The sequence below is a fragment of the Leptosomus discolor genome, chromosome 6, assembly GCF_034619465.1.
Source record: "Leptosomus discolor isolate bLepDis1 chromosome 6, bLepDis1.hap2, whole genome shotgun sequence".
Taxonomy (NCBI): domain Eukaryota; kingdom Metazoa; phylum Chordata; class Aves; order Leptosomiformes; family Leptosomidae; genus Leptosomus; species Leptosomus discolor.
Window position 1 is genome coordinate 62590485 of NC_141396.1, and position 20561 is coordinate 62611045.

Consider the following 20561-nt stretch of genomic DNA (forward strand, 5'->3'; position numbering starts at 1 on the left):
TTTCTTTTTTTTCATAGGGGCTGTTCCCTTCTTTTTTGAACATGCACTTGAAACCTTCACAGCGTGCCAGTATATAAAAAAAAAATATTATGGAACATTTACACAATAAGCCAGTCACCCATCCTGTCATTTTCCACATCCCCATTGTAATCATTTGAAATCCTTAAGCTTGAAGATGAGTTTTTTCTCCCTCCCAACCCAGATTCTATTTTCGGAGTAGACTTGTAATTGTGTGTTTGTTAATATAACTGTCTGTTGCCATGAACAAAGTGAGGTCATCAATTTTCTATTACAGCTTTGCCACAGAGTTGAGGACTTAAAAAAGCTAGCACTTACTTGAATTCACCTTTTTTGGTTTGTTTTATATTGTTTCATTTTGTTCTGCTATCAATCCAAACAATATCTAGGGTAAATAACTGACATGGACTAACTCATATATTGATAGTTTGGAGTTATTCCTGATGTTACAGTTTGTATGTGACTTTTGTATTTAATATTCAATGCTCAGATGTTCTCTAGTTAAGACTCGACAAGAATTTTCCTGGAGGTAAATTGAGAATGAATGTGTATGAAGCATACTTAAAATGTCTTATTTATCTAATTCATTGTTATTTGCTAAGAAAAAGTTGATCTGATTACAAATTATGTTACACTGTAGCATCCAGTGCTCAAAAATATTTATATTTTGGATTTGTATGTATGCACTTCTAGTAGAGTCCATACAGCTCACCGTAATTTACTTTATCAATGCCACACCAGGGCTAAGGTTTATACTGCTGTTACCATTTCTTCTAATTCTGGTATTTTTGTCCATCTGTCTTAAGTTTTTAGTATTTTTTTTTAGAGTTTGTGTATCCCAGAAAGGATGAAAGAATTGAAACCAGGCAGATTCCTAATAAGAACTGTCATAGCTACCTTGAAGTCAGCAAGTTATGTCAGAATGGCTCTGACAATTCAGAGGAGTCAAAGGTTTGGCTCAGAACATCTGTACATCTTCAGTACTTTACATCTGTAATAAACGCATTATTTATAACTTCAAACTAAGTTTCGACAAGGCTGAAGAGTAACACAGAATCACCAATAGGAGCATGGAAAGAAAATGAGATTTATAGTATGTAATGGTATTTTTTGGAAAGGCTATTTTGGGCATTCCTTCCCTAAAACCAACAGCATTAGAAAACATGAAGAAATATGTGTAATTCACACCAGATGTGTTTTGTTGATTTCTGCCATGGTGCAATTTCTCAAGATGCTATAAAGTAGATATTTGCTCTGAAGGTACCATACAAATCTTTTAGGTTTGCCACACAATGACATTCGTTTTATGTGATAATAAAGTGAGAAAAAAGTGTTTGATTGCACACTGAACAAAAAGACAGTTAGCTCCAGTATATAGGTGCCTCACCCTGATCAGCTCATTTTTTATGAGGGCGGGGGGGAAGATTTACACCTAAGTGTTTTTAAAAAGAACAGTACAAAATTAATAACTCTGTGGAGATGAGTGTTGCCATGTTATTTAGGTTCACTGGACGTATAAAAATACATGCACATTTTGTCAATATCTCAGAAAAGCTGGACTAAGCAATTCCAGCACTGCTGAATGGAGAATTTGGCAATTCAAGGGACCCAGGGCAAAAACCGAAACACAGCAGAAGTTGACACTATGACTTTATGCACATTAGGAAGTACATTAATCTGAGTGTATTTGCTGCTTTCTCTTTTCTCAACAGGCTGCTTCTGCCTTAGCATAGAGAATTCAAACTCCTCCCCAGTTTCAGTACAAACATAACCCATATTACTTTACACACAGTGCAACTACAAGTAAAAATCAAGCTGGGAGATCTTACAGAGTGATCTGAAATTTAGCAGATCTCATTGTCAACTTTTTGATTATGTATGGACTCAGGAAGTTATTCCTGCTGAAGTTTGTGCTTAAGCGTATTTGAACACATGCTTAATTTTAAATATTTGTCCGGAAGATTTTAAAAATCAGTGCCTTGCTCTCTGATTGAGTAGGGGTTTTGTCACAGACTTCCCAGTATTAGCAGGTGAGGCGAACACCACCGTTCTGTGCCAGCAGTCGTCATACTCCTAGCTCACTCTCCAGTTAGACTTATGTACTACCGTGACACCGGAAAATACTGATAAAATAGCATGAGGAATAAATATTTACCATTAACACTGTTCTCTTTGATAGTGTCTTTTTACCTGTGGTTCTGTCAAAGCAGCAGGCAGAGCATTGAGTTGTGGATTAAGAAGGAGGGATTCAGTAGAATCAAGCCTTTAACTCATTGTCTGATGATGACCGGGATTCTTAAGTCTCCTGGCTTAAAATTAGTTGGGTTTTCTGTTTTGAAGTGATTTAAAAATTAGAAATGGCAAACTCCATGCAGAGACAAATTAGTATTAGTACTAATGAATTATTCATTACATCTGTTTTGACATCTGATAGCCAAAATGAACAAATACTTCAGATTTGCTTGTCATCAATGAATGTTTTCACAGCCCAGCAGAAAACAAAACATATTGTTATTGTCATCTGATATTTTTACAACACACAGAGTGTAATTGCACTTAAAAGCTGACAGCTTTTATTATAACATAACAAATACACCTGCACAGAAGGTGGTAAGCCTTTGGCAGGTATGAATAATATTCTTAAAACCATTTAGAATAGGTGTAAATCTTGTAGATATATGCCCGATGTTTGTTTCCTCATTAGCAGAGATGATTTGAAAGGCAGATGTTCTTCTTGAAAATCTGAGATACACCTCTAAACTCCCATATTGTTTGTACCTACAGATGAAATTAGAACTTCCTCCTATTGTCTTTGTCGTATGTCCCATCGTCCCTAACTGACGCATATTGTATAGTCTACTCATTTCAAACAAGGTTATGGCGTTTTCAAGATGAAACTGTTTCTAAACTAAAAAATGGCCGAAATCCAAAGATTATTATCGCCTCATCCATTCCTTGCAAGGTTGCATGAGAGAATTTTCCATACCACAGGCACACTTTCCATGGTCTTTACTTTGATTTCACACGAGCAAGAGCTGTTATTATGGCACTTTGTTATGATTGAGACTAACTTGTAAGTTATCTTTAAAATAAATTTAAAAAAAAGAGTATTGTGATTCAATGGCTATGACTTCGTTTGAATGATTTGAAGTATCATTAGGGCTGGAAAACTTATAAATGATATATTACAATCTGATTTTGGCAGTCAAAGAAATGCCATGTGAAAATAATTATGTAAAGTTTGGTTTGAAGGCAGGAAATGTCCCAGCTTTTTACTTAAGAAATCAATTTTGTAGCAAAGCATGTATAGCAATGTCGAAAGGAAATTTTTAGCTAGCTCTACATCAGTTCAACTCTTACTTTATCACAAATGAAATCTTTTAATTTTTTAAATAAGTGTGCTGATTGCCAGAAAACATGAATAATTGCCTGCATAGAAGATTTTACAAGTCAAAGAAGGAGAGAAGGCCAGATGTATGTAGAATAACTAAGTTTTAATTGATGATCATTTAGGCATTCTCTCTACCTTTGTAACAATACCAAAGTAAGGATGTAGCCAAAACAATTGAGATCGACATATTTTATGGGAAGGGAAATAGCTTTTTTATGAACCATAGAATTAACCTGTGGAGTTTATTGCCAGAGCTGTCCAAGAATATAGCCCACTGTTTTTTCTCAAAACTAGATCAGATGTTTGTATAAAATAATGTTTGCAATTACATTATCTCTGCAGGATAAAAATGATCACAGTTACAACTTTTATTATTTAGGTCATCAACCAATCACTAATTCAATAATTCCAGGAGTTAGGGAGGGAATAGGAAAAATATTTCTCCAGAAATAGGAGAGGGAACTTGGTTTAGAGAGATAGTACTCCGTAATTATTAATAATGCCATTTCGTGGTCTTTCCTTTTTGATGTTGTAAAATAGAAGAAGGGACCACAGAGTGGTATTATAAATGTGTGCACCTAGAGGTTTTTGGGGTTTGTTTTTTTTTCTTTTCTTCTTCTTTTAGTGGATAATACAATGTATAGATTATATCATCTTTAGTTTGTGGGTGTATTCCAAGTACCGATGACAGGAATAACAAATACATGCATTTGTGAGAACATCTTATCTGAGTAGCAGAATAGGTTGCCCAGGTAGGTTGTGGGGTCTGCCTCCTTAGAGATACTCAAAAACGGTGCTGGGCAACTGGCTCTAGGTGGCCCTGCTTGAGCAGGGGTTTGGACCAGGTGATCTCCAGAAGTTCCTGCCAATGTCAGCCATTCTGTGATTGTGTAATTCTATAAGACAAGTGGTCCAGTACTTCTGATTTCTAAAGTTCTAGCTACTGGTGACAATGGCTCCTTTTCTCCTATAGAGCTGTTTTCTTTAGTCTAACTCTAACAAACTTTTGCTTGCCACAAGTTTAGTTAATTTATACACTTTTTTTTTTTTTTTGCCATACAAAAAAATAGCCTTGAAAGAATTCCAAGATGTAGAGCTATATTTATGGTTGGGAAACAGTTTGGGGCATTTTTTCCCCAAGATTTAGATGTTACGTCTAATGAAAAAAAAAGCAATTGTATTTAAATATTCTCCACTCCTTTTCAGGGTGCGCAATGATTTTGATGTACTTACAAACCGATTGATTGGCAGCCATGGCTATTGTACTCAGGTAAGTGAGTGGTCTCGGGGATGTCGTATGCCTCTGCATGCAAAGCAGTGATCTGACCTCTGAGGAGAGATGGTATTTCAAGTTCCTTATGTTTTTCCTTTTTCCCCATAGTGTCAAGCACCTTCATCCTTTATTCTTTTTCCATGTGTTTTGCCATATTACTGTCTTTGCTTTCAGAGCTTCTGCGTTTTGGCCTGTTTGTCTGATCTGCTTGTGTCCCTACCTCTGCACGTATGGGCTCATAACTACTCTCATCTGCTTCTCTTGAACTGCTTGGATGATTTTAGTGCTGAGATAGTACTGACACTGCAAATTGGGTTTCCTCCCTGCCGTTTCAGAAGGGTGACTAAGGTTGCACGTCCAATAGTATAGCTCCTCTGTAAATGGTCACTGCCCAGCTAAATGAGCTGGTGCTGACTGAAGCTAACTGGTACTGCAGACTGGAGACACTGACTTATTACAGGTGTGTCTAAAAGACACGTGGTGCTTGAAAATAAGCAGTCTGAATTGCTGTCTGACACTTAGGACCACAACTGTATGTAGTCTAAATTCCAGCTGGTGTCCTGTACCAGATGTCTCCCACTGGCTGGTTCTAGGCCTGCAGATGTGTCCACTCAGTTGGAAATGCTTTGCCTCGGGTGCGTAGGTGGAATGTATATCCCAAATTTCTGGATTCCCCTGAAGCTGGGACATAGGCAGGTGTTTTGTCTGAGTATGGTCCACAGCCATTAAATGGGCTGCCATTTTATCTGCAAAAGGCAAGCTTCGTGTTCTTCTCTCATACTGTTGCTGGAAGACTTTTACACTGAGGTTACCGCAGTGATTCCTCAAGAAGGTGGTGGAACATCACTGGTGGATTAGATGTCCTAAAAACATCAGTAAGAAACTATAAACTTTGAGGAGTCCTTCAGGAGAAAAATGGGGCTATAAATGTGTGCAGTATTTTTAAAATCACGTCAAGTCCAAACTGGCAATATCAGTGTAACTCGTGTCTTCAGGCATGGTAATTTGGACTGTAGCACAGTCTGCAGCTAGATGTTGTTACGTTCTGTTACATCCTGGCTGGCCCTTGTGGGGTCTTGTGCGGAGCAAAATGTCTAGTGTCTCTGTTCCTTGAACTTTACACACACTTGGATGCGCACATGCACCCCACCCCCATGTATTTAGCCTCTGACACACCCGTACTTCTAGTTCAATTGGAGAGGAAATAATCAACAATCTGCTATAGTAAGTATGAGTATATTTGTGATATGGACTAGATGTGAAGCCGTATGGGTGAATGTCTTACTGAATGAGACTGAAGTTCATCCAGAAATAATCAGTGAGAAAAAAATCTTATCCAACATACAAAATACATTCCTAAGCACATGAAGAAAAATCAGATGGTACCATACATGCTTTTAATTTGTATAATTCATGCTTTAGCTTTCATTGTAGAGAAAAAGGGACACCAAAATGTTTTAATTTAAAAAAAAAACAAACCAAAAACCAACACTAATATGAGAAGATTGAGAGTTGGATGTAAGAGGAAATTGATTGTCAGCAGTTTGCTTCTGGAAAGGTGAACATTGAAAACTAATATTTCCTCATTTTGATTTGGAAGTAGACTTTCTTGAAAATATCTGGAAAAAATTTGCAAGCAATCCTAATCCTAATCCTAACCCTAATTTAGAGCCAGCGCATAAATTAAGGGTCTGGTACACATGTAACTTTATCGATCCTGAATCAATCTTGTGGTGATGTCTGGTAGAAACAAGATGTTTAACTACTGTTTTTTTGTTTTGTTTTGTTTTGTTTTAAACGTGTCACAAACAGGAATTGGTGAACTTGCTTTTGACTGGCAAAGCTGTGTCCAATGTTTTCAACAATGTGATAGAGCTGGACTCTGGAAATGGCAATATCACAATTTTGAAAGGTATCACAAGCCGCAGTGATATTGGTTTGCTGTCTCTCTTCGAGCACTATGATGTTTGTCAGGTATGCTTTCCATTCTTCTGATTTTAATTAAAAAGGAAACAAATTTGTGGTTGGCTTGGGGTGAGTACAGCCACCAAGAAATGGTGAGCTTGATTCAGTTGCTCACTCAGAGGCAACTAGTACTGTTTTAGACACCCCAAGGCAGAGCATGGTCTCCCTTCTAGATGCAGGTTCTGTGTCACAACTGCCAGCCCTTGGTAAATGACTTGGGTAGTCTACAGCATCTCAAATCTTACCTGCCTGTGTGATTTTCTAACTGATCTCCTGAAGCAGGAGTCAACTTATAGGCTAACACACTTCTATTTAAGTGGCTACTGTATAAAGCTCTCTACATAAACTAGGACCTGCTCAGTGCAGTCTGTGGAGTTGAAAGCTGTTCAGCTGACTAAAATGTGTACTCTAGGCTGAGCTGAACAAGTTCCCCTGACTATATTCACTAAAACTCCACTGATCGTAGTGAAGTTGAGACACCCAGGTCACATGTGGACGCCTATATTTTAGTCATGTGTATATAAGCAACTGAATCTGGAGCTGAAACTAACTCTAAGTATTCAGTTTTCCACAAGTTCCTATGTGATGGGGAGCCAGATTGATTGAATCCTTTGCTCCATGGTGTAATGGTGGTCATACTGTATTAGCACTAAAGAAAATAATAGACAGTTAAAATAGCTGCCAATATAATGGGAGTGTTCCCTTTAACGTGTCTTTGAAATTAGTATTTTAATTATAATCATCATGAAACTTAAGAAATAGATTCAAAATTTCAAAGAAGTGACAGCCGTTAATTTACCTCTGGAAAAAATTGTATAAGTAATTCATTGCTTCTCCATCACCAGAAATGCTTGTCAAGACAGACATCTTTCCTAAAGACGTGTTCTGTCTTAAACAGACAATCTAGCCTTTGATGCAAGGATATTATTTGAAGTTCTCTTGCGTGTGTTACAAGCTAGATTAGATAATTGTAATGGTCCCATCTGCATTTTTAGTCAGTGCCTGTATAAAAATTTGATAGTGATTAGTAAAGAATTTGTTTGTACCGATTTAACATAAATGTGTGACTGAAAACAAAGCTTAATTTTAGCTGTTTCCCATATGGCTAAAGTCAGTTACATTTTCCTACTACTGTGAAATTATGATTTTTTGTTATTTTTGATTAATGCATCCCTTTACATTATTCACAAGATTATAATAAGGCATAAATTCAGTCAAGACAGAATATCGGTGTATCCAAATCGGATTAATTCAGAACAAAGTGGACTAAAAATAAATTAGCTTGTGTCTAATTCAAGCTCCTTGTCCTTTTCTGTAAACAATGTAGCATTTAAAACCTCAAAAAATGGTTATACACTTCTCTAGCACTTTTTCCATTCTCTAGTGAGGAAAATGACTTCTACGTAGCAAAATGGTAAGTGAGGTCAGTGCAGGTAAGAGCTATTTCTTTCCCATCTACCCTCTAAAAATAAAATAAAAAGTTACCCAGAGAATCAGACACTGTCTTCCACTTATTCTGCAAATTATACGTTGGAGAGGATCTGTTTCTTCTACGACTGTGCACTTGCATGGGAGCTGGACTCATAAGCAGTGATCTGTTTTCCAAGCCAGTGCATCTTAATCAGTTACAGAAACTCCAGTAGACGTAGTTTCCTTTTTTTCTGCAGTTTGCACTAGTTAGGCATCTGATGCAAATTGTCTTGCTTCTTATTGAGAACATCTGTGCCTGCTCCACCTTTTGCTTCGTATGCCTCAGTGTATGCTGCAATCCCTGCCTTAGGACTAGGACAAAAACCAGATTCTGGTGGATGTTGGCCTCAAGTCTGGGGAGTCTCCACTGTGGCTTCAGTATGAGGGGCCAGATTCTGCTTTCTGTCACAAAGACATAAGTTTAGAACAATTTTGAAAATACAAATGTCACTGATAGTCTGCAGTAGCGGAATGGAAATAGCATTTGCCTGTGAGTCTTTCAAATTGACTCTTTTCTTCCTCTCAGTGTTTCAGTAAGTGGATTCAGCATTCAATTACATTGTGGCTATGAGGTTGGTAACTGAAACCAGTAATGGAAAAGGACTGTCATTTTTGGTTGGTGTTTTTTTTGTTTCCAGGAGTAAGAAAATCCTGAGCGTGATATATGGTGAATCATAGATGTTAAGAGTTGGAAAACGCCCTTTAGGTCATATCCAGCCAGTCTCTCAGGGGATAATTCAGGATATTTTTATGTCCTGTTATATCGTAGGCTTTCTTTTAAAAATCTGTATCCATGTTCTTCCTTTTCGTTCAGATGGCCATTTATTAATTGATTGTAGTGCATATAACTGTAATCTTACCTTTTTTTCTCACACGTCTCTAAAATATGAGGAAGTGCAAATACAGATTTGCAGGTACCTGTGAATGTGGGGATTATAATATCTACTACACAGCTTGTGCGCTGGGTATGCTATTAAATCTGACTGTTCATTTACTTAGTTTCCTCTGATTATCATTCCCACTTCTAATCCAGCCTGCCCCCTAAACAATTCATCCCCATCCGCTAGACATTTGCAATCATATATAATAGTTCCTCCCTTTTTTGTCAGTACATCCTGTCCAAAGCTTTTTTTTTATTGCTCTACTCTAGACTTCTTCCAACTTACCAACACAATGAGGAAGCGATACGCCAGATTCCAGGCTAGATGGAGTAAATCCACATGGAGAAAGATTTCTGTACCATTTTATCTCCCTTGTCTAATATATGGAGTATTTGTGTATAATCCACAATTCCCTTGGCAAGTCTTCTGAGTTGAAAGTATCATGAAGGCATGAGAACTGAATTAATCCTTCTGTCAAACTTCAACAGTAGCAAATCAAAACAAAATGATCATTCTCCAGTGACTGCCTGGAGAATCCCTCTATTGCTGATCCACTAATCTCTTTCAGTGGATCATGCCGAATGGGTTATCTTTGCTGATTAGAAAAATGTGTGCTTCATGTAATTTGCCTGGAATTGTTAATGTCTACTCATCACTCTTAGTCCTTAACATATCACCATACTCAGTATATTTTTTGTAATGTAATTGCTTGTTGGAAACTGTTTCACAATGACAGATGGATTCATTCAATCTATTTCATATGCAAACATTTAGTTTCATAGAAAGATTCTGTATTTTAATCTGAAAAAGCTAAAAGTACAATTCTGTTACTTTTCAGTTGGCAAGTTACACACCTGTGGATTTCTTTGCTTTGTGCTCAGCCTGTATTTAAGTTATATTAATTCTGTCTCGTCTTACACATTTAACTAAGAAGCCTAAATTCAGATTTTAGGTTTCCTGGTATTTCTTTAGACCTCTTAAAGCACTAGAAACATTTCCAAAATCTGGTCGATCCACATAAAACTGGTGCAGGTTCTACTCTGTTTGCTGGGCTGCAGCATGCCGCCGTTTAGCAGGAGTCTCGGGGAAGCGGAGTTGTTTCTGCAGCAGGGACAAGACCTCAGAGAAAGGGCTGAGGCACAAAAGTGGGCAGGGCAGTCATGAGTGAGAAAGTCCCTTCATTTGGGTCAGAGCCTTTGGCCTAAATGCCGCATCAAAATTGCAGGTGAAAAAACTTTGAATGATGAAATGCTCTTTTCAAAACTTACTGTGACGTTAAAAGTAGAAACAGATGGAAACAGATGCTCCTCATATTTATACCAGATTGTTGAAGAGACTAACACCAGCGAAAGGGAAAAATAATCTGCATTCCCATCTGAAAAATTTCAAAGATACTACTATTGTCATTTTTATCAGTATTATCAGTATAATTATTAATAATGATAAAAATAACAACAACAAAACCAACAACAATAATAATAATAATATCTAGCATTTTATGTGTCATTTCCTCTGAATAGATCTGTGCTTTACAAAAGAGGCAAGGATCATTACTGTTTTACAGGGGGGAAAACAGACAAACAAAATTCAAAGTGCTTATCCCAATAAGTCATCCAGTAGGCTAATGGCTGAACTGGGAAGAGAGTATAGATCTTCTGAATCTCTGGTTCTAAAGTTAGTATGATACTGGCTGATGAATTTGGCCATCCTTCTGAAGTGCTTTTTGAAACCACTTTAGGTATGTGCTGTTGTGCATGAAGTAATGGAAGTATTCAAGGTTACTTGTTTCTTTTGAACCTTGACTCAGATTCTTCTGTCTTTGCTGATTCTCTGCTGCTTTTAACTGGTCCTGCTATAGTAGTTAAACCTACTATCACCTGACCTCCCGAACTCACTCTACTCTGGTTCTTGACAACGTCCAAGTCTCTGCCTGAGCTGTCAGCACCTCAAGAGACGGATGCTTTTTAGTTTTTGCATATCTGAAAAAGAAGAGAGAATGTGGCATTGACAAAAAAAGTTATGCTCATTTTTCCTATTTCTTTTTGAAAAGAGAGAGAAACATAAATAAGCAGCATTTATTCATTAAAATTCCACAGATGGGAAATATTATCTTTGGTCCTTTTGATGAAACCAGCACACTCTGTGCTATAACAAGACCTGCTTGAATTATTAAATTCAGCACACATGCTCTGTCTTCTGGCACCTCACCTGTTTATTTGCCCAGTGAAACGTCCTTCCTATAACCTTCTTCGCTGGGAAATACGTCTGCTAAACAGACGCCTTTCTCAGTCAGATGGATTCAAGCCAGGTCATTGGTGGGGTTGTGGAGGGGGAGGTTTAAAAAGAGGGTTTTAGCCATCTTGTTTAAGAAAACAACAACAAAAATATGCATGTGCAAAATGGAAATGGATGGTTGGTTTTAATTTTCCGCTTATTTTTCAGTAATGGGCATGCGGTAGATACTGTGCTGTGTAGATGCATTCAGCAAGGGATGCTGCTATTTATGTAAGACATTTGTGAGTGCCACTGTGGGCGAAAACATGTGATACGTACAAGTTTGACTGAAACAAGGCTGACAAAGCATTGGCCATTTCAAAAGTCTGTTCTTCATTCCTTGTTTTTACATCTCCCTTTCTAGTCTGGAACTGAAATTTTCTTTAATGAAGCCCTATTGTCCTCCTACTTATCCATGGACAGTTATTTCCCCAGAGGCCAATCACTGTTGCTGGGATATTGGCATTGATTTCTTGTCAATGTCCTTCCAAATAAAATAGAATTGCAGAGTTTTCATTTAAGACAATAAGAATAACAAACCCCACATGTTTTGCAAACAGACAAAACAGAAAATAAATGAAATATTTTCCACATGTCTCTCTAGATTATAAATACCTACATTTGGATCTGGATTTATGCCATCCAACTTTAGGTCCTTTATAGGCTGAAAATGCTTCAAGTAGGAATCCAGCCAGCTCCCTTTATGACTGATAAACAGAGGGGTCTAAATTTCTGAAAATACCCATCTTTTCCTTGTTTCATTTCACAGACAGCCAAAGCCTAGGGGCCAACCTAAGTTAGAGGACCTAGAAATAGATGCTGAAGAATTAAGTGGACTTCATCTTGACCTATCTTTGTCATGGCAGTGAAGTAACTTACTGAAATGAGTTATAAACTCCTTCATGTGTATTGATGGAATGGCAAAGTGCTGACGTCTGAGTGGGGGTCTGAATCTCCCTCAACATGTTTTCACTTGACGGGACATACTGCAAAAGCAGCAGACTGGGACAAGTATAAAGAAAAGATCCTGAGGCTACCTGGTACCCTGATGTCTGTTTGCCTTGCCACAACTGCTATCTTCTTTTATGTTGTGGCAGCGTAAGAGAACTTTAGTCAAAAGCCAGTGCTTTCCAGGAGTCTTTTCTTTGTTTTGGTAGTCCTGGGATTGAACACATATTGCTTTTTATTCTTCTTCCTTAATGTCGCCCTTTTCTCCCCAAATTCATTATCAGAAAGATTTGCTTTTCTGCAACAAAAAGGATTCAAAGCTGCAGAGAAATTATCTAGGGCTTCTACGTAGCAGTGGTGTTTTCTACTACAATTTATAAATATCTGGCTAAAGACTCAGTTTCTGCCTAACCTGCCATAGTCATTAAATTATGCATACTCTGAATGTCAGATCTTGTGAACATTGATTTTATTTTTCCTAATCTGATTGAATTCAAGTACGAATCAATGGCAATAGCTTTACCCTAACAGTGTCCCTTAGCTATATGCAAATACAACAGTAATGTGGCTGACCTGGTGTTTTAATAGTGCTGGTGGAATAGGTGAACTGCATCAGTGGTGTTCTTGATCACCCAGGAGCTATTGCAAGGGTATCTGTTTTCACACCACTGACACTTCAGTCTTAACACTGTTAGAACATTGTTTAATATCAATTCAGTAGAGGTCATTGCAATTGCGGGGAAAAAAACGTTGACAAAACAAACAATAGGCTGTGGCCTGTAACTGTGAAAGCTTAATTTAATTATCCTTTTGTCTGTCCATCCTGTTGGATTCAGTACAACTAGCAATTACTCAGTTTGACAGAACCCAGACCTTTGTGGAATCACATGGGTCTCAGTACTGCACAGTATGGTTGTGTTGGAAAATAAGCATCTCTAACAGTTGTGTTTGGGCAAACATACAGCAAGAAATAACTGAATATAATTTTAATTAATTAAAAAAAAAAGCCCAACAAGGAAGGAAGTGAAATTATATTTAGTGATAATAAAACTCCTGGAGAAAAATGCCATCACATTAGCATGTCCAGTGATCCCTCTTCATTTTGATATCATCTTTTCTTCTTTGAATCATGGCTACAGCATAGGAGTAATAACCTAATGTTTGTTTCTCTTCAAAATAAATTGTGTAATGGTGTATAAGAAACATAGAATCTAAGTTAAATTTCTTGTTTGGTTTTGTTTGGTATAAACATGACAGAAGATAGCTTCAGTGTGCAAATAAAATCCGTGTGGTGAAGTACCATACACTCATTCTGGCAAATATATTGGAATGATTCTCCAGTAATAAATACTTGTCAGTAGATGTAATTTCACCGTTGTGTGAATACGCATCAATGTCAGATGCGGAAAAAGACCACCCATAGTGATGAAAACGAGCCCTTTGAAGGTGCTCACTTTTGAAAGGTTGACATTTTCCAAAGATGAGAACTGTGTCCCTGAAATTTATGAGCCTTCCTAAGGGGTCTGTAAGGGAGAAGGTTAGGGTTGGTGAAGTCTCCATTGGAAGACTCCATGCAGCATGAAAAGACACCTAATTCATTCCCCCCTCCCCTTACTTTTTTTTTTACCTGAAGATTAAAAAGCATGTTTGAAAACAAGTATTTGAATAGTAATGCGTTATTACTGTTTAGTGGATTATGATACTGCAAGCAGCAAAAACGGTTCTGCAAAGTAGAAATACAGCCATAGAGCCCTTAAAAAAAATAATATTTAATAAATTAGGTTCAAGTCACATATTCCTGATTTACCTTTGGAAGTCAGAGCCAGCATTACGCTCATAGGGCAGCACACAACAGCTGGAAAGAAGGGTCCCATTCTCTGTCAAGAACTTGTTGGATGACACACACTCTGACTGAGTTTAAAGGGTTTCCTGAGGACTCAGAGCACTGGGTGTTCATGCTTGTTTTTCCTGCTTCAAGGTCCTGTTATATTCCAGGATCACTATCACCAACCGGCCTGGCCAGGCAATTGAAGAAGCGTTTGCCACTCACCATCTGGACCAGTTAAATAAGGGCATACTTTTAGTCCACTCAACAACCGATACTTGAAGATGTGGGCAAAAGAATCCTCACAACGAGGATTGTCCTGACAAACAGTAGCATGGTTCCATATTATATTTTGTAGAAAAAATCTAGACATGTTTTGGGGAATGCTATGGGAGAGGGAAGTTCTTTATAGGTAGTCTAGACAAAGTAGTGTGTTCGGGGAGAGGAAGAAATTTTAGCATTATAGAAAAAAAATATTCCATCCTGCTTGACCTTAAACCTGGAGTGTAGGGGTAACCTGAGGTATCTGGAAAGCCAGAAGCCCCTGGAAGGTGATGATAGTGGGACAGAGTGGCCAATGGTTTTGGGGAGAAGTAAACCTGCAGTGACAAGCCAACAGCTGGAACGCAACTTGATGTTAAGGGCAGCAGCGAATCCTCAACTAGTATAACTGATGCAACTGAAATGAAGACTTCTCCCTTTTCATGGGAGAGGAGGATTTGACCTGCAATGTTTTAATGCTCTCTTATTGTCTTAAAGTTCATGCCCTCACCACCTTCTGCAAGGATTGTAATTGAAAACTGTACATATTCCAGAAATGTTCCGACAGACCTTACTCATCTGAACAATTTGTCCTGACTTCAATAGGACTGTTCATGGGAGTAAGAACTGGAGTGGATGTGTGCTTTGAAACAGTTCTGTATCTCTCTGATCTTGTTTTGTCAAATGTTTTTTGATGAAGCTTGGAAGTTAGTTTAGCAGACATGTGTAGGAAGAACACATTTTTTAGGAGAAGTCTGGCTATTTCTTTTTGGCTTTGATTTATCTGCATATTAAGATGCACATATTTGTGAAACTGAATCTTTTCATCCTTATCCCTCTAATTTGCCGTCTTTTGTTGCATGTGCGTATTTCCCTTCTTGATAACTCCTGTTACGAGTATTTTTGTAAGCTTGTAAAAAAATTTCTTTACTTTTAAGCCAAGAATTTACATAAAAAGCAAAACTGTTGTATAAAAGGCTGTTTTAAATAGATACTGGCAAAGTAATGAGTCAGGGACCCGTTACTTAATTAGCTAGAGACTTGTTATCTAACATCAGAAGAAATTCTCATTGGGGAAGTGAATTGATTTTGTACTCATATAACACTTCAGATATAAATTTTAAATCTCAATAATAAAAAAACCCACACACTCCTTATCACTTAGGATTTTTAATTAGAACAGCATGTATGTTGGCTTCTACCTTTTAGCAGTATATTGGATGAGATGTGCAGCTGTGTGCCCAAGGTGAAGAACTGAGGGCTGTACTGTAGAAGCTGTATGCGTGAATCTATATCTAGAAAACATGTATAAGATTTTTTTCGGTTAAAAGTCTTCCAGTTTCCACTAGCACCCATTGCATATGCTGAAGCATGATTTAAATCCCATAATGGTGAAGGTAGCAGTAGGCAGAGATGATTTCTGTAGATTATATCTCTTACCATATTACTATGCAAACCTCGTCAAAACTACCTGAGCCTCTAAACTAGCAGATTCTTTGCTCCATGTGTCTATGTTACAGAGACAGAAACTGGTCTTATTTGTCTATACACATATATTTGCACACTTGGCTGCCACTCCTTGTTTTGCAGATTGGTAGCATACCAATCTGCAACATCTGTTTAGCAAAGGATACATGAAACTGGGGATAAAATAAACATGGTAATACACAGTGTCCTGCACAGTAGTGATTCTGCCTGCTGTAAGAATAATAGGCAGAGCTGTAGTCAGAAACATTCCACTGAAAGCAAAAAAGTTTTATTTTGGTTTTTAGTTTCCCAGAGTGAGTTATCAAAGATACAGAACCCAACAGTTCAATGGGGAAAAAAACAATATTAGTTTGAACTTAGAATACAGCTTTCAATGACAGGAATATAGCTAATAAGAAATATCTGTGGTACCTGAATATTAAAATCCTAGGTGGAAGTAATCAGATTTCTTTGCTACATTAAGCGGTCTAATCACTATTTTTGCTCTAATATTTACTACTGAAAGGGCTAATATCATTAACTGATACTGCAGCTTTAAAGCAGCATCGTGTGATAGGAGGATGGTATCTGTCTCAGAACACATTATTGTGAGGTGAAAAAAATACTGCAATATTCACTGACCTCAGGGGATGCAGGAAACTTCCATGACTCATTTTATATCAGCATATGTTAAGTTTCAAAATCATAGATACACTTCCCCAGGTATTAAAGCATATATATGTCTGCCTTAAAAGAAAAATTCCTTGAGAAGTAATAGACATGAGCCTAAATATACATAAAACTAGTCTCAGTCCTTTGCTGGACTTGAACTTTAAAGACTGTGGGGTGAAGCAGCAGAAAAAAATTATTAAACTGGTAAATGTATACATATATAGATAAAAGCAATTACTCAAATCCAAAGAATTTGTGTAGTAGGCAACATTTTAAATAGCTGGTAGATTTAAGACTAATACTTAAAATCAGTAGAATGGAATAGACTGTTTCAGTTGGAAGGGACCTACAACAGTCAGCTGGTCCAACTGCCTGACCAATTCAGGGCTGACCAAAGGCTAAAGCATGTTGTTAAGGGCAGTGTCCAAATGCCTCTTAAACCCTGACAGCCTTGGGGCATCGACCACCTCTCTAGGAAGCCCGTTCCAGTGGCTGACCACCCTCTCACTGAGGAAATGCTTCCTAATGTCCAGTCTGAGCCTCCCCTGGTGCAGCTTTGAACCACTCCCATGCCTCCCATCGCTGGATCCCAGGGAGAAGAGCTCAGCACCTCCCTCGCCACTTCCCCTCCTCAGGAAGCTGCAGAGAACAACGAGGTCGCCCCTCAGCCTCCTTTTCTGTACCAGACAAACCCAAAGCCTTCAGCCGCTCCTCAGAGCACACCCCTTCCAGCCCTTTCAGCAGCTTTGTTGCCCTCCTCTGGATGCATGCAAGGACCTTCACACCCTTCCTAAAGGGCGGGGCCCAGCATTTTGACTTGTTAAATTTCATCCCATCAAACCTCTCCCTTATGTGTAGTGTGACACCTCCACCTCGCCTGCCCTGCCCATCCCTCCTGAACAGCCTGTAGCCCTCCATCCCAGCACTCCAATCATGGGACTCATTCCACCAAGTCTCACTAGTACCAATGGTATTGTAGCTCTGGGAGCTGACCAATGCTTCCAGTTCATCCTGTTTGTTTCTCATACTATGTGCGTTGGTGTACAAGCATTTCAAGCACGCTCCTGAGCCCTCCATGATTCCAGGATCAGTGTAAATATTCCCACTAGGTTTGCCACCCTCAGGTAATGCCATGCCAACCCTTGGCTTACATACTGCGATCCTGTTGGTATCCCCTTCCCCCAGAAATTGTAGTTTAAAGCTCTTGAATGTTCTAGTTTAAAGGATCTTGAGTACAAAAATCATTTATATGCAATTTCATACAGAATATTTAGGAAATCTATAAATAAGTATACTTCTAAAATTTCGAAAGCAGAGCAAAGGCTTAGAAAAGGCATCTGTTAATGAAATAATTCATTTTTTTCAGCTGAGAATATTTTATTTTTAAGAATAATGAATCAAAACAAGTGCTTCAATTACTGTTTTCTTCTAGTAGCTGAAAATATTTTACATACCTGGACTGTGAAGCTAGAAGAAGATGCTAATGTGAAGGGAATGTATTATACTCTTAATCCAAGAAAAGATATTGAGCTCAGTTTAGTTGCCCACAGAGGGGTGTCTCGTGTCATCTGAGATCCTATGAAGTCTCTTGCCTGGCTTCCAGGTACTGCGGCATGAGAGCATGGTGTCCCATTGATCTCATGTAGTATTCCTGACCTAAACTCACTGTGGTTTCATAGCTATTGCAGAGGATGGGGTTCCTTTTGGTCCTGATCATCTGGGATATGAGCTTTTTGCTGTAAGGATATGACAAATGGATTTCATTACTTGTCTATAACTCAAGACCGGATACTTGCTTTGTATGTTCTATGGTTTACCAGGTCTATCCTGGTCTGCTTCAATTTCTTTACTGAAAAGGTTGTCCGGCATTGGAACAGCCTGCCCAGGGAGGTGGTGGAGTCACCATCCCTGGAGGTGTTTGAGACAGGTGGATGTTGTACTTAGGGACATGGTTTAGTGGTGTTGATAGAGCCCGGACAAAGGTTGGACTCGATGATCTTGAAGGTCTCTTCCAACCGAAACTGTTCTATGATTCTGTGATTCTATCAGCAGTATATAATGAGGCTCCATTAATGTTTCTAGACTATAATAAATAAGTGTTCTTATATATCTCATGTTTTCCACAATGAATTATTTCTCCCCCTGCCCCCCGTGATGTTCTAATATTTTGTCTTTCTTTTAGGTTGGTTGTTACTTGAAGACCCCTAAATACCCAATTTGGTTGGTATGCAGTGAAAGCCACTTCAGTGTGCTTTTTTGTTTGGAAAAGGATTTACTAGGTGACTGGAAAACAGAGCGGAGATTTGATCTGTATTATTATGATGGCTTGGCCAATCAAGAAGAAGAAATAAGGTTAACAGTTGGTATGTACAACTCGGTAACTCTGCATTTCACCTCTGGTGGTGGCAACAGCATCACAACAGAAAGAATCCAATAATACAAACAATGATGATCTCAGGCATCACAAAGATTGTGTGCCTGTTTCCTAATTTCCATAATTATTCTTGCTGCTTAATTGAAATTAGATTTCACAAGGTAATTTTGAGGATAAGCTCTTTAAAATGTTAAGAAAGCTGCTTTATACAGACTTAAATCTTTCAGTGACTGATTTCCAAGGAACAGATTGTGATCTGGCCTATTCATGCTCCCAGGACTGTAAACCGTATTTAACTACTCCCATTCTCCTTCACATCTTCTCACATCGTTTCTACAGGCAGAAAATGCAAATTTCCTGTTCCTCAACCCTACATGCCTGTAGTAAAATGAGCAGAGAGGGTGAGAAAGCGTGAAATCCTTGCCTCCAAAACCAGCTACTTCAGAAGATGGCAGTAACCTGCTAACAAAGTCTAGTCTCTCACCTGCTTGTAAGAATACCTGGAAACAGAAGCATGCAAAAGATCTGACTTGTTACACTCATTCTTTTGTGAAACCATGCCAAATTATACAGCTGCTGTTACAGTAATTACGTATTTCTCCAACTGGAAGGCATTTGGAGAAGTATTCTGATGCTTGGAAAGCTCCTACTTATTGCCATATTAAGACATTCTTGACCACTAAATTCCTATTTGCTAATAATATCCTGCTTATCTTTTGTTTTCTTTCCTTCAATATATTTATACAATCTAATCAAATTCCTTCTCAATCTCAAGCAGCCACTCTATTGTAGACCACTCTTTAAAAATAAGTGCCTGTATTCCTTCTTTGCACCTACATTCTCGTTCTTGGACAGGATGAGTTACACATGGGTGTTGTATATTCTAATTGAGTCCATGTGGCAAAGCTCTTTGTATGGTGGGAATGCCGGGGGCTTTAGCATCTCACAAGATTCGGTAGTGAATTTAATCATCCTTCTGCCTGTTATTTATCCTCTTATTTTAATTAAAATCCTTGTCATTCTATTGTAGTCATCATATTATATATTATCTCAAAAAGATGCTTAATCTTTACAGGGCTATAGTCGTCAACTGGTTCCCTCAGGGTCTGTCCCAGACAAAAGATTCTTTGTAAGTGACACAGATGATATAGTTCAGCACAGGACTAGAGAGAGATAGAGACACATTTTTTCTGTTGTGTTGTACCGTGTAACATACTGTCCAAAACAGGTGTCCTTATCTGTCTTTTCATCATTAATAAATCAGGAACATTTCCAAAATCCAGAGCTCCAAGCACTCTGAGATCCCTGGATGAGAAAGTGCTCAGAGTACGTATATTTTTTTCTATTTACTGTTCAGCCTGTCATGGCATATCTGTTTATTTCTCCTCAAAGGCTAAACCTACATTCAGAGGTAGATATCTTTCTTTGGGGCTATCCCTCTTCCAGGCATGTGTCCTAGTAAATCTTTTGTTATCTGTGAAATCCTGCAAAAGGCTGTAAAATGCAAATAATTTCATCGTTCCAGGGAAACATTTTCCTAGTTGTGGCTGTACGGTAATCCTTTGTTAGTCGTGGAGAAAAACTGAGATAACTTTACATCCAAAAGGTAACACTGATCATACATCTCAACCGTGTGTACAGTCCCAGATGGAAATATCAGAATGCTAAATATTACTGGTATTTCCGCTGTGGAAATATCAAGCTATGGTGGTTAGGCAGTGTTACCTAGAGATACAACATGA

At 38.2% G+C, this 20561-nt stretch overlaps 1 protein-coding gene across 1 annotated transcript in view; it reads left to right on the forward strand.

Moving 5' to 3' along the window:
• MINDY4 (MINDY lysine 48 deubiquitinase 4) overlaps window positions 1–20561 on the forward strand; it is a 77949-nt gene that overhangs the window by 49959 nt on the left and 7429 nt on the right. Inside the window, exons 14-16 of the mRNA XM_086467056.1 lie at window positions 4616–4679; window positions 6495–6656; window positions 18628–18808. Coding sequence (XP_086323182.1) covers window positions 4616–4679; window positions 6495–6656; window positions 18628–18808 — 407 coding nt within the window. The remainder of the gene's footprint in view (window positions 1–4615; window positions 4680–6494; window positions 6657–18627; window positions 18809–20561) is intronic.